The 15,267-nt window shown below is 32.2% G+C and overlaps 1 protein-coding gene across 1 annotated transcript; it reads left to right on the top strand.

The window, feature by feature from the left end:
- The first annotated feature begins 2,943 nt into the window (after window positions 1-2,943).
- Window positions 2,944-3,435, top strand: LOC115973486 (TMV resistance protein N-like). The gene has a single exon (XM_031093749.1). It carries the CDS (start codon window positions 2,944-2,946, stop codon window positions 3,433-3,435), a length of 492 nt encoding a protein of 163 aa, XP_030949609.1.
- Window positions 3,436-15,267: the final 11,832 nt, after the last annotated feature.

The following is a 15,267-nucleotide window of genomic DNA, read 5'->3' as shown; positions in this document are numbered from 1 at the left end:
TGAAACTTGTCACATATTGGGTCCTAATACAATCAACTATCACATGCTATCATGAGTACCATGTGGAGTCCATCTAAATTCCAAAGTGCCATTTCCTAGTTTGGGAAACAATAATTTAATAGGTAAAAATAATATCCGTTATAGGAAATTTGCATTTTGAGACCCATTATGTCACTTTGCACTACATATCATAGATGATAGAAAAGTTGCATAGTCACTATTTCATGGATTAAAAAGAGTCGTTTGAGACTTTGAGACATTAACGCTTTGACGGGACAATTGATCTTTTTTTTTTTTTTTTTGAGAAAGAAAACTTTTCACACCTAGTAATTACTTACACCTATGACCTGACCTACCCATCTTATTTGGCTGACGCAAGCTAACAAAAGAAGCAAAATGACATAAGGTGAGCATTTGGGAAGCGCATTCTGTGCTTCACATGTCTCTCTTCTCTTTTTTTTTTTATTTTTTCATGAGACATAAACAGTAAATTTAGGTATGTGAACGGTGGAATGCGCGTAAACAAGTGTATAGAGTAGTTTGAGTAATGTTGTTTGAGTGTTTTTGAGACATTAACGCTTTGAAGGGACAATTGATTTTTTTTTTTTTATGAGAAAGAAAACTTTTCACACCAAGTAATTACTTACACCTATGACCTGACCTACCCATCTTATTTGGCTGACGCAAGCTAACAAAAGAAGCAAAGTGACGTAAAGTGAGCATTTAGGAAGGGCATTTTGTGCTTCACATGTCTCTCTCTCTCTCTCTCTTTTTTTCATCAGACCTGAACAGTAAATTTAGGCATGTAAACAGTAGAATGCGCGTGAACAAATGTATAGAGGAGTTTGAGTAATGTTGTTTGAGTGTTTTTTATATACGTGTGGGTGAAAAAGTATATAAAAATGTGTGTAATGTTGTTTAAAATGTGAAAATGTGTGTTAGAACACACCTGCCAAACAGGGCCTTTGTAACACAATCCATACAAGGAAACTCTGCGCCTAAGTTGTGGATTTCAATTGTCATTCAAATTTGTTTTTTAGTAGGGCTTCCACGTATGCATTTGTGTGAGGAGAATTTGTGAGTTGGATAGTAACGGAATGGTGCTTTAAGGACTTAAATGTCCCACGTTAATTGGTTTAGAGATTAAAAGTGGTAAAAATAAAATGTAGGGACTAAAATGGAAAAAAAAAAATCAAAATGTAGGGATTAAAAATGCATTTACGCCTAATTATTTATTATGTGTTATAATAATTAGGGAATCAATTTTAGTTATATAAAATGCCACAAATCAACCACAAATTTTTTTCCCTCCATTTTGGCAATGCCATCGTCACAAATCAATTGCCATAATTTTTTTTTTAAATTCCTCCCCAAGATTTCGGCAAGTTGGTTGCCACAATTCTTTTTTTTTTTTTTCCCCCTCCCATTTTTAGCAACTTGGTTGCCACAATTCATATTTTCTCTCTCCTCCCTTCCCTACAATTTTGGCAACTTGGTTGCCACAATTGGTTTCCCTTTGGGCACTCCACATAGCACTAGCACTTCGGGCACTTCACACTCACTTGGGCAGCAAGAATTTCGGTTATCTCATTACCGAAATCCAATTTTTTCTCCCTCCTCCATCACATCACTTATCTTTACTCTCTCTCATACTTTTTCTTGCAATTTCGGCAACACCGTTGCCGAAATTCACTCTCTTTTCTCATTTTTCAAAATAACTTTGAACAGTACCTATATCACCAATAAACTCAATTTTTTGCAATATTCAGCTATAAGACTCGTGAATCTGTGTGAGGTCCATCACAATACAATATTACGAAGGGGGTGTGAAATTTTCAATTACTCTCTAAAATTAACACTATGTTTAAAGAAAGGGAAAAAAAAATTAAGGGAATAGATTTGGAAAAAAAAAAAAAAACCCAAGGAAAAAATAATGCTAAAAAATTATTTTATTTTTTTTATTTTTTGTAAATTATAAATGAATAATTCATTAGGAAGAATTAAAAGTAATTTTACAAAAATATTCATAACTTTTTTATACTTTTACGAGGGTACAAGAGTAATCTTGTATAAAAGGTTAATCATTTCTCTTTTTTCTTTCAAATCGGACAGAAACAAAATTTGGAAAAATGTGAGGAATCCCCAGCTTCTATCAATTTTCCCATTTTCTACTTCCTCTCATCCAGTGCAACTAAACATAATATAAAAGGTTTTAACGAATATTTTGTAAGAACTTCCTCAACTACCCATGCTTGTTCACTACTTTCATCTCACTTTCCCTTTTCCTTCTCCCAAACCCACAGCACACTTCAATAACTGAAGCAGAGCTCCAATTCCGCTGATTAGCACCTTCAGCCCGAGATATACACAGCTCCGTTCACCGATTTTTGTTTCCGGTGAGACCCAAAATCAGCCCCTCCATTTGTTGGGTTTTATTTTGATATTTTTTGTTTTTTCCATGTTCCTCCATTTTTTGTATTGTGTTTACTGAGACCTTGGCTCACTTGGCTGTGAATGCTTGTTTATTTATGCCTCTTTTTTTACTCTCTACTCAAGTATAGCTTTAATGCTACTTTTTTTGTTTTTATTTTTTTTTTATTTTAGAAGTTTCTCTGTCTTGTTCCTTTGTTATAGCCATGGTTTTATGAACAATGTCTACTTTGCTCTGCTGTTGGCTTGGGAAAAAAAATTATCTGTACCTAGACCATCTTTGCCGTACATACCCAACACTTGCCCCTGAGTTCTGAACAGTGTGACTTTATTTGTGGTTTCTCTTTCTCATAAGGAACAAAAAAAAGGGGTAATGTTTGACTCATCTGATGAAGGGAAAGATTCAAACCATTGCATCAAATAGTTTTTCTTCTTTCATAATTTATTTTCTTTTCAATTTTTCTTCAGTTCTAATTGATTTTTTTTTTCCATGCAGATCTATTCCTTGATTCAATGGCTTCAAGTTCATCATCTTTCCCAAGTTCTTCTATTTCTTCTACTAGCAAATGGACGTATGATGTTTTCCTGAGTTTCAGTGGTGAGGACACTCGCAATACTGCTACGGACTTTATATATTATGCATTAGTAGAGAAGGGCATTAACACTTTTAAGGACGATCAAAAACTTGAGAAAGGAAAAACTATTAAACCAGAACTCCTTAGAGCGATCAAAGAATCCAAATTTGCCATAGTCATTCTCTCAGAAAATTATGCATTTTCCACTTGGTGCTTAGATGAACTTGTAGAGATCATTGACTGCGAGACAAAAAAGGAAATAACAGTTTTCCCTATTTTTTACAATGTGGATCCATCTGATGTGCGAAAACAAATAGGAACTTTTTCACTTGTTAAACATGAAAAACATTTCAAGGAGAAGGTGGAAACATGGAAAGCTGCTTTGAGTCATGTGGCCGATCTTGCCGGATATCATGTAAAGAATAGGTAATTTTTATTTGAAACACACACACACACACACACATATATATATACACACTAGTCATTTAACCAGTGTGATGCATGGGTTAAATTACTGAATGAGTTTGGAAGGAAAAAAAAAAGCATTATATTTGAGTTTATATAGTTACTATTAAGACTTTAAAAAGAAAAATAGTTAGCAACGTAGCATAGATGCATGGAATGCTTGTGAGGAGATGGGTCGATGGCTATAACTATCCACAACAGGCATTGGAATCATTTAAAAAAAATGTAATCATAAATAGGTAATAAATAACACTGTATAACTAAAAAAAATAAATAAAAGGACATAAGAAAATGACTTAATATTTTAAATATATATTCATAGTTAATTAGAATTTTTTTATAGAAAGTAATTAATTGATATCAAGAACATAATAAATTTAGGCCTAAAAAACTAACTGCATAAATAAAATTTTAAATTATCATTTTTTTAAAAATATTTTGTGATTAATATTGAATTAGCAATGTACAAAAATCTATACAGTATACACGTCTAAGTATTACTTTAGTCTTTGTAGTATATTATATGCCCATACCAATTTAAAAGGAAACTGTGTAGATCTAACTGATAGAGTCACGTAACACAAATATTCTAATAACACTATTGGGAGGTAGTTGGAAACCAAAGCCCAAGTGAAAGATGAAATAAATAAATGAAACAAATTTAGTAAATTTTTTTTTTTGGGTATAAAATAATAAAAGTAAGGATGGAATGGTATTTTATGTGTACCTTCCAAGAAGTTGCCTTTCTGCTTAAATGCCCGTTTGTTTCAACTTTTTCAGCCCAAAAGTCACATTTTGAAATAAGCCAGCCCTTTAAGTGCATTTGGTTAGTATAAAACGCAACTTTTTCCAAAAAGTTGCATTTTATACTTGTGAAGAGAACGCACAATTCCATTTTGGAGTCTCAGAATTCCATTTTTGCCAAAAGTCTATGCACGTTTTGATATATCCGTTGGGTGAGTTGGGCAATTACCAAATTAACCCAAAGAATAAAGGATGCTCATGTCTTCGTCTACGCACAGTTCCTCATTCCTCTCAATAACAAATTTCCAAATCCAAACACAAAAAAATCTATAACAAATTCCCAAATCAGCTAAGGAAAAAAAAAAATCAATCCCTTGCAAATTAGGATTCCTCAAAATGCAAAACAAAAAAAAAAACATCAAAATATTCCTCTCAATAACAAATTTCCAAATCCAAATACAAAAAAATCTATAATAAATTCCCAAATCAGCTAAGGAAAAAAAAATCAATCCCTTGCAAATTAGAATTCCTCAAAATGCAAAACAAAAAAAAAAAAAATCAGAATATAGCAAAATCTTTCAAATGGAGTTTGTACCCATTTGCGTTTGCTTTGCTTTGATCCAATCTTCCCGATCTGCTCTGCTTTGCTCTGAATCATCCCGTTTGTAAGTGGTTGAATTTAGAGAAAAAGAAAAGAATCAAGAAGATCAGGGTGAAGAATTGCATGGGTGTTGCAGACGAAGTGCTGAGAGAAAAAAAAAATGAAGAGAGGAAGAAGGAAAGCTGGAACGTTCTAGAGTTTGGAGGAAGTGGTAGGGATAAAAAATGGAAAGAAGTAAAAAAAGAAAAGTGTAAGGGTACATGTGTGGAGGAGAAAAAAAGAGGGGGAAAAAAGAAGGAAAAAAAAGAAGAAAGAAATGCGGTAGTGTAGGGAAAAAAGAAGAAGAATGAGGAAATGGTATCACAATATTTTCACAATAAATTTTAAGTGGTAGGTTATTATTAGCTAATAATAGTGAGAAAAAAATAATTTTTTTAGAAAGAGAAAAAAATAATTTTAATAGTACGTTCAAATTAAAATCAGTATCAATTTTTATCACAATATTTTCACAATACTTTTACAATAAAATCAGTATAAATTATCACAATACTTTCACAATAAATCTAAAGTGATAGGTTATTATTGGGAAATTATTGTGTACTCTCGGAGTACCATAAATGCGTACTCCCTCCTCTCACATAAATGGTGGATCTCCTTATTAAATTCATGGTGGGACCCACCATTTATGTGAGAGGAGGGAGTACAATTTATGGTACTCCGGGAGTACCTAATAATTTTCCATTATTATTAGCTAATATTGGTGAGAAAAAAATAATTTCACAATATTGATTTAAGTATGAAATAAACTTCCTTATATATACATTGTCCTTTTTGGTAATTTATCTCTCAAACTGCCACTTTTATAAGCACTCAGCTTTTTCAAAAAAACATTTTTTAACAGTTTTTACCAAACACTTAGTTTTTTGAAAAAACACTTTTTCATTATGCACTTTTTGAAAATTCAACTTTTTCAAAAAGCTCAACTTCAAAAAGTTGAACCAAACTCAACAACTTAGAAGTAGCAAAACTCAACTCCCTCACGTGACTATCATCTCCTCTTCTACAACGCCACTTTTTCTTTATCTTTTTATTTCTTTCCCTTTCTTAATTCTCTTCATTCTTATCTTTTCTATGACATTCCCTCGTCTCCTTTTTTTTTTTTAATCTCTTTTTCTCTCATAGTGCTTCTGTAACTCTCTCCTATGTTTTTAATTTTTAATTTTATTTATGTTTCTTTTCCCCCACAATAAGATCATCCATTGCTTTCATTCTCATCTTCTTCTTCCTCTTCTTCTGTCAAATGCTGTAAAAGTTGAAAAATGGGAAACTGTTGGGTTTGGTGGAGTTTGGACCTGTAAAGTTGAGAAGTAGAGAGACACATCAGATCATGAAATTAAGCTTTTATTATTTTGTCCTTTCTATTTTTTTTTCTTCTATGTTTTTTGTGTCTTTGTTTTACAATTTTGTGGTACTTGTATCCAGTGAAACAATACAATTTTTTAAAGAGAAGTCAACTTCTGTTAGTGTTAGACAATTTTGAGGTTAATAAATATAAATAATGTGGTGTACCATCATCGCTGCCGACGGTAATTGTTCCATTTTCTTCAAAAATGATTCAAGAGTACTCCTTGAAAAACAACATAATTAATTGCCAAAATATAAAAGAAATAGTAGAAAAACAAAGGTAGATCAAAATGAAGTGATAAATAAGGACAAAAATGGCAGACCACGAAAATGCACTTCCAGTTTACTTAGTGGTAATGACTCGGAAGCGCCAGTGATTTTCATGAACATGTTGATCACTTGCTGTATTGGCGTTGAGATTGTCAACGATTTTTTTTAAAGACACAGGTGTGCAGTTGGAAAAGAAAAAGTGCTTGCAAATTGCAGTTTTTTTGCTGTCCGGTTATATTTATATGTATCGAGGGAAAACAATAGTATGATACAGTGTAATGATTTGTTTCTTTTGGTTGTGGTTAGTTATTTAAAATTCCAAAAGATACAATTGTTCAGTGTCTTATTTTGCAAAATGAAAAGACACAATTATTTGGTTTTTAAATGTAGTTGTGTGGCATAAATTTATGTAGCCACATGGCGCAATGAGATAAGGTCAACAAAAGGTCAAATGTTTTGGCTATTACTTATTATATAGATATAGATATTCAGCTAATCCACTTTTATATATCTAACTTCATTTAAACCTTTAATTGACATATCTTTTTTTATTTATTATTTTTTGAAATAAATAAACCTTCATCAGATCTCATTTAATTTTTGTCATAGCCTATCTATTTACATATTTTTATTTAGTCAGCAGATTCGAACACCTAATATCTACCATATATATATATTTTTTTTAAGATTAATAAATTCGTAATCTACACCCAAAAGACCAAAACCCACGTTATTGTTTAAGAATATTGGTGTTGATAAGGTTTTAATTTTTAGTTGTGGAATGCTGTTTGATGGATGTACAAAATGAGAGAGAAATAATTAAAAAAATTTTAAATTTTAAAAAAATAAAAAATATATTATTATGTGAATGTTTTTGAAAAATGGTCAAAAAAGAAATAAAATTTTATATTAAAATGAACGAAATTTTTGCATGAGATATATTTATTGAGTAATGTTACAGTTATAAACTATTTTATAATATTTCTACAAAATATTAATGTGATCAATTTCTTATTGGTATTCATCTCTTTTTTTTGGAGGAACTCTTATTGGTATTCATCTAGACATACTATTAATATCATTTTTTTTCTTTTATCAATAATTACTCATTACATTAGCAATTTGTAAGTGTCTCTAACATTATTCATATTTATTTGATTTTTATGTCTAAGATAGATATTGAGTGAATTAAACGATTGCTAGACTTTGTAACCAAGGTCCACACTCCACATGCAAGTGACCCTTGTCACTATCATGAACCCGCCAATACAATTACTTGGAAAAGCGTAATGAAGAGTGTCTCAGATAGTCATCAATTTTTTTTTTCTACATGGCCACATTCAACGTTCCTTTGTGACGTGCTTGACGGATTGACAAGTCTTGCAAGTCACACATGGCCACATTCATTATTCAATCCATTGTATTCCTATGAAGAAATTTCTAACATAGTTGGGAAAAAAAAAATCAATGCTCAAGTTGAATATTAGCAATTTTTGTTTTTGCTAAGTGGTACAATTGGTTTTTTTTTGGTTGTGAATACAGACTAAGTTTGATTTCACTGCTTAGGTGCCCAGCGAAAGCAATTCCATCAATGAAGCTAAAATACAAAAAGTGAAAAAATTTACAAAAATTGACCTATATGCAAGTTTGATGAAGTTTGTTTCATCAATCTTTGCATAATTGTATAAAAAGTATAAGTGTGTTATAGTAATAGTGTATACCTCATCTTTCTATCATATGATTTATATTATTCAATTGTTATCCTATATTTTTTTTTAACTCATACATCAATGTAGCACACTAACCATTAGAAAAAATAATAAAATATAAATAACGAATAAATATTTTATTGAAATATACTGTAGAATAAATAATTTAATGTGGAATTTTTGAAAAAATTTCCGTGTAAAAAAAAAAAAAAGATTCTTATTATAAAATATACCAAAAATTTTACACGAGTGAGGAGATAGAAATATAGATTCTTATTGTAAATGCTAACGTGTGAGTGGTGAGCTTGGCGAATTGGTTTGATGAGATAGAAAATTGGTTTGCGAAGGAAGGGTGTTAACGTCTTTTCATAATGAGGGCTTTAATTACATATTTGCCCTTAAAGACTTGAATAATGAGTAGATTTGGTTTAAATCCAACACTCTCGTACTGTGGTTGGTGACAATTGGTTCGGTTCCCATGCAAAGAACAAACAAGAGTCCCATATGATTGATGTACTCTCTCTACTTTGTAGATGTGACAACTGATTGAATTTTGCATGAAAATGATTTGTTCTTTTATCTTTCAGTTTATCTCGTCCTTTTTTATTTCCTTCTTTTTCCATGTAAGTATTTATTCCTCTCAGACAAGGTTACATGGATGAAGGAGCCCTAATCAATTTTCATAGACTAGACTAGAGAGCCTTTAATTTTCAAGCATTTTGACTGCACAAGCAGAACAACTGAGCATCCATGTGAACCATAGACAATAGCAACTTTTATTGAAGTTAATTTCCCATAAGATTAGTGCTTAAGAATTTGGATGATGTTAATACCATACTAGTTTGGCATGCACGTACTGGTTTAAACTATAATGTTTATCCTATGCTCAGAGTTCAATTTTCTTCAAAAGACTTTTCACCAGTTTATATAGTGAAGGTTAATCAAAAGCCTCACCACGTTTAGCAAGGTTTCTTTATTGTCTTTTATTCAAACATCTAACATTTTCATTGCTTGCCACGCATTCGAGCTGATGTGACCTGGTCACATGCATTAGTGACCCAACTTTGAAAACCAATCTGACTCTCCTCAGTATGAACAAGCCGTATATCTTGTTTCAATTCTCTTATCTAATTTTGCATGAAAATGACTTGTTCTTTTATCTTTCAATTTATCTCGTCCTTTTTTATTTCCTTCTTTTTCCATGTAAGTTCTTATTCCTCTCAGACAAGGTTACATGGATGAAGGAGCCTTAATCAATTTTCATAGACTAGACTAGAGAGCCTTTAATTTTCCAGCATTTTGACTGCACAAGCAGAACAACTGAGCATCCATGTTAAAATAGACCATAGCAACTTTTATTGAAGTTAATTTCCCATAAGATTAGGGCTTAAAAGTGTTAGGAATTTGGATGATGTTAATACCGTACTGGTTTGGCATGCACGTATTGGTTTAAACTATAATGTTTATCATATGCTCAGAGTTCGATTTTCTTCAAAAGACTTTTCACCAGTTTATATTGTGCTCGTTTGGATAGCACTTATTAGTGCTGCGTCTGCGTTTCCTCAGTTTTTATTTTATTTTATTTTTCTTTTTAGCTGCAATGGTTTACCCGTTCTTCTGTGAACAGTGCACTTATGCACTGTTCATGGGTCCCACAAACTCCACTTTTTATCAACTTTTTCATTAAAAATGGGTCTCACAGTACTATTCACACATTTAAAAATTATTTTGCTACAGTGTTTTCAGTTTTCAGTTTTCAATTTTATCAAAATAAGTTATATCCAAACAGACCTGGTGAAGGTTAATCAAAAGCCTCACCACGTTTAGCAAGGTTTCTTTATTGTCTTTTATTCAAACATCTAACATTTTCATTGCTTGCCACGCATTCGAGCTGATGTGACCTGGTCACGTGCATTAGTGACCCAACTTTGAAAACCAATCTGACTCTCCTCAGTATGAACAAGCCGTATATCTTGTTTCAATTCTCTTATCTAACAATATTTTCTTTCTCACTTCGTGAATTTGATTTGCTTTTAAGTTTTGATACGATCATTTGGTTTGGTATCCGACAATACTAAATTATTGTACTTTCAACGAATAACTCTTGGCGTACCACACAAAATCATTAGCATCCAACAATACATCTTGAACTGTGTATCAATGCACAGGGACGGAGTCAGGGTACAAACCTAAAAGGGGGACAATGCTTAACGTAAAGCTCATAAAATTTCATCACATTTATTCGCATCGTAATCTTATATCTGTAGATGCAATTTGAGATTTGCAATAAACTAATACTAATTTTGGTGATTTTTCAAATTTTAATTTTAAGATGTTTATAAATGATGACATCAACATTAGAGGTTAGCAATAAGAAATCATCAATATTAGCTTATGAATAATGCTAGGGATACATCCAACTACCCTTTTTTTTTCTTTTTTTGAGAAACAAACACACACACAAGGGAGAGAGAAAGGGGTGCCAACTACATAGTTGAATCCACAACATGCCTCACAAAAATTAGGTTAGTTCTAAACAAAAAGCCGAATAAACATATCTTACAAACCACAACAAACTTTTTTTAGAGATAGTTTTCAACCTCTGATGTTTAATAAATTTCACCATGGTCAAACAAAGTACAGACCATCAATTTTAATTTTTCTCTTTTCCCATTAGCCCACCTGCCCATTAAGTTCTCTAACGACAGCCACACCTCTGATTTCTAAAACATTAAAACAAAAATCATAAAAACAAAAATCCAACTTTATTTTGTATTTTTAATCTTTCTTGTTTCACCTGTTCCATTTTTCTCATTGTACCCGCAAGTCTATGACCAACATATTATTTAAATATTTTTTAGGCAAAAAACTCATTTTCGTCTCTACATTTTCACGAAATTTCCATTTTGGTCCCTATCTTTTTTTTTTCCACCTTTTTTAGTCCTTATCTTGAAAAACGCATCTCGTTTTAGTCCTTTCCATTAGTGCCCTAACGGCCCCGTCCTATGTGGCAGATGGAACTATAAAAATAATAATAAAAAATTTTATTTTGGCATTAAAAAATGCCACATCAGCATTTAAATTAAAAAAATTAATTTATTAATTTTAATTAAATAAAAAAATAAAAATAGAATTAAAAATAAAAAAATCATATAATTTGAGATCTAAGTGTGTTTTGAACAAGAACAACAAGAACACAAACCTAGATCTAAGAACACAAACCCAGAAATTAAAATCCAAAAATTAAAAATTTCAAAACCACCATTTTCTCAAACCCAGCAAAATCATCAAATCCTAAATACCCAAAGTACCAAGTAAATCCAAAAATACAACTCAACAAATCTAAACAAAAAAAATCTCAGAAAAACCCATCAACCACAACATCTGAAGCAAGCCACGAACCCAGGGACAATCACAGTGACCAAACCCAGGTTTCTTTGGATACCTCCATGGAAAGCTTTGGCTCACACATCATTAGAAGCAAGCAATCTAGTAACACTAAGCTTTCTCTTTCTCTCTCAGGCTTTCGTTGTTGACTTTCTCGGAACTTTGACTCTTCCATACCCGAATCCTTCTCGTGGGTATTCGGGTCGTCTTCTTCTTCTTCGGGTTCGAATCTTTCATGGGTCACTGTCTCTTCGTCTTCCCCAGGCATCCCAGACAGTGACTCTTCTTCATCTTCATCCTCAGCTAAAGTCTCAACCTTTGCTTCTTCTAGTGCTTGTGCTTCTGATTCTTGCTCGGAATGTTTGGGTTTGTGATTTATTGGTGGGTTTGGTCGCTGTAATTGTTCCTAGGTTCATGGCTTGCTTCAGACGTGGTGGTTGATGGGTTTTTCTGAGTTTGAGATTTTTTTTTTGTCTGGATTTGTTGTATTTTTGGATTGATTTGGTACTTTGGGGCTTTAGGATTTGATGATTTTGCTGAGTTGAGAAAATGGTGATTTTGAAAATTTTAATTTCTGGATTTTAATTTTTGGGTTTGTATTTTTAGATCTGGGATTATGTTCTTGTTGTTCTCGTTCAAGACACACTTAGATACCAATTCATGTGATTTTTTATTTTTAATTCTGTTTTTAATTTTTTTATTTAATTAAAATTAATAGATTAATTTTTTTAATTTAAATGCTGATGTGGCATTTTTAATGTCAAAATAAAATTTATTATTATTATTTTAATAGTTCTGTCTACCACGTAGGACGGGGCCGTTAGGGCACTAATGGAAATGACTAAAACGAGACGCATTTTTCAGGATAAGAATTAAAAGTAGCGGAAAAAAAAATAGAGATCAATGTGGGAATCGCGTGAAAATGGAAGGACGAAAATGAGTTTTTCGCCTATTTTTTATTGTAACATAATCTTCTCTCTCTCTCTCTCTTGAAATCTCAGTGAATTTTATCTCTATCCTTTGCTGACATTTTCTATTGATACTTATCTCTTCTCTATAAAAATCGGAGCTTTTCTCCCTCTCCCTCGCTCTTTGTTCTTGCTAATGCCACATATTGATGGGGCAGAAAAGTTGATGTGAAACTTGTCACATATTGGGTCCTAATACAATCAACCATCACATGCTATCATGAGTACCATGTGGAGTCCATCTAAATTCCAAAGTGCCATTTCCTAGTTTGGGAAACAATAATTTAATAGGTAAAAATAATATCCGTTATAGGAAATTTGCATTTTGAGACCCATTATGTCACCTTGCACTACATATCATAGATGATAGAAAAGTTGCATAGTCACTATTTCATGGATTAAAAAGAGTCGCCTGAGACTTTGACGCTTTGACGGGACAATTGATCTTTTTTTTTTTTTTTTTTGAGAAAGAAAACTTTTCACACCTAGTAATTACCTACACCTATGACCTCACCTACCCATCTTATTTGGCTGACGCAAGCTAACAAAAGAAGCAAAGTGACATAACAAAAGCGCATTTTGTTATTTGGCTGACGCAAGCTAATAAAAGCGCATTTTGTGCTTCACATGTCTCTTTTTTATTTTTTCATGAGATATAAACAGTAAATTTAGGTATGTAAACAGTAAAATGCGCGCAAACAAGTGTATAGAATAGTTTGAGTAATGTTGTTTAAGTGTTTTTGAGACATTAACACTTTGATGGGACAATTGATCTTTTCTTTTTTCTTTTTTCTTTTGAGAAAGAAAACTTTTCACACCTACCTAGTAATTACTTACACCTATGACCTGACCTACCCATCTTATTTGGCTGACGCAAGCCAACAAAAGAAGCAAAGTGACATAAAGTGAGCATTTGGGAAGGGCATTTTGTGCTTCACATGTCTCTCTCTTTTTCTTTTTCTTTTCTTTTTTTTTTTTTGTGTTTATAGGACATGAACAGTAAATTTAGGCATGTGAACAGTAGAATGCGCGTGAACAAGTGTATAGAGGAGTTTGAGTAATGTTGTTTGAGTATTTTTGATATACGTGTAGGTGAAAAAGTATATAAAAATGTGTGTAATGTTGTTTAAAATGTGAAAATGTGTGTTAGAACACACCTACCAAACAAGGCCTTTGTAACACAATCCATACAAGGAAACTCTGCGTCTGAGTTGTGGATTTCAATTGTCATTCAAATTTGTTTTTTAGTAGGGCTTCCACGTATGCATTTGTGTGAGGAGAATTTGTGAGTTGGATAGTAACGGAATGGTGCTTTAAAGACTTAAATGTCTCGCGTTAATTGGTTTAGGGATTAAAAGTGGTAAAAATAAAATGTAGGGACTAAAATGGAAAGAAAATCAAAATTTAGGGATTAAAAATGCATTTACGCCTAATTATTTATTATGTGTTATAATAATTAGGGAATCAATTTTAGTTATATAAAATGCCACAAATCAACCACAAATTTTTTTTCCCTCCATTTTGGCAATGCCATCGTTACAAATCAATTGCCACAATTTTTTTTTTTAAATTCCTCCCCAAGATTTCGGCAACTTGGTTGCCACAATTCTTCTTTTTTTTTTCTTCCCTCCCATTTTCAGCAACTTAGTTGCCACAATTCATATTTTCTCTCTCCTCCCTTCCCTACAATTTTGGCAACTTGGTTGCCACAATTGGTTTCCCTTTGGGCACTCCACATAGCACTAACACTTCGGGCACTTCACACCCACTTGGGCAGCAAGAATTTCGGTAATCTCATTACCGAAATTCAATTTTTTCTCCCTCCTCCATCACATCACTTATCTTTACTCTCTCTCATACTTTTTCTTGCAATTTCAGCAACACCGTTGCCGAAATTCACTCTCTTTCCTCATTTTTCCAAATAACTTTGAACAGTACCTATATCACCAATAAACTCAATTTTTTGCAATATTCAGCTAAAAGACTCGTGAATCTGTGTGAGGTCCACCACAATACAATATTACGAAGGGGGTGTGAAATTTTCAATTACTCTCTAAAATTAACACTATGTTTAAAGAAAGGGAAAAAAAATTAAGGGAATAGATTTGAAAAAAAAAAAACCCCAAGGAAAAAATAATGCTAAAAAATTATTTTATTTTTTATTTTTTGTAAATTATAAATGAATAATTCATTAGGAAGAATTAAAAGTAATTTTACAAAAATATTCATAACTTTTTTATACTTTTACAAGGGTACAAGATTAATCTTGTATAAAAAGTTAATCATTTCTCTTTTTTCTTTCAAATCGGACAAAAACAAAATTTGGAAAAATGTGTGGAATCCCCAGCTTCTATCAATTTTCCCATTTTCTACTTCCTCTCATCCAGTGCAACTAAACATAATATAAAAGGTTTTAACGAATATTTTGTAAGAACTTCCTCAACTGTCCATGCTTCCTCACTACTTTCATCTCACTTTCCCTTTTCCTTCTCCCAAACCCACAGCACACTTCAATAACTGAAGCAGAGCTCCAATTCCGCCGATTAGCACCTTCAGCCTGAGATATACACAACTTCGTTCACTGATTTTTGTTTCCGGTGAGACCCAAAATCAGCCCCTCCATTTGTTGGGTTTTATTTTGATATTTTTTGTTTTTTCCATGTTCCTCCATTTTTTGTGTTGTGTTTACTGAGACATTGGCTCACTTGGCTGTG

This window comes from Quercus lobata, unplaced genomic scaffold (genome assembly GCF_001633185.2).
Source record: "Quercus lobata isolate SW786 unplaced genomic scaffold, ValleyOak3.0 Primary Assembly Scq3eQI_322, whole genome shotgun sequence".
NCBI classification, from domain to species: Eukaryota; Viridiplantae; Streptophyta; class Magnoliopsida; order Fagales; family Fagaceae; genus Quercus; species Quercus lobata.
The sequence above is the reverse complement of the archived record's forward strand: the minus strand, read 5'-3'. Positions and strand labels throughout refer to the sequence as shown.

Bases quoted from the DNA above. Each gene is read 5' to 3' on its own strand.
- LOC115973486 (XM_031093749.1), top strand. From the start codon at position 2,944: ATGGCTTCAAGTTCATCATCTTTCCCAAGTTCTTCTATTTCTTCTACT.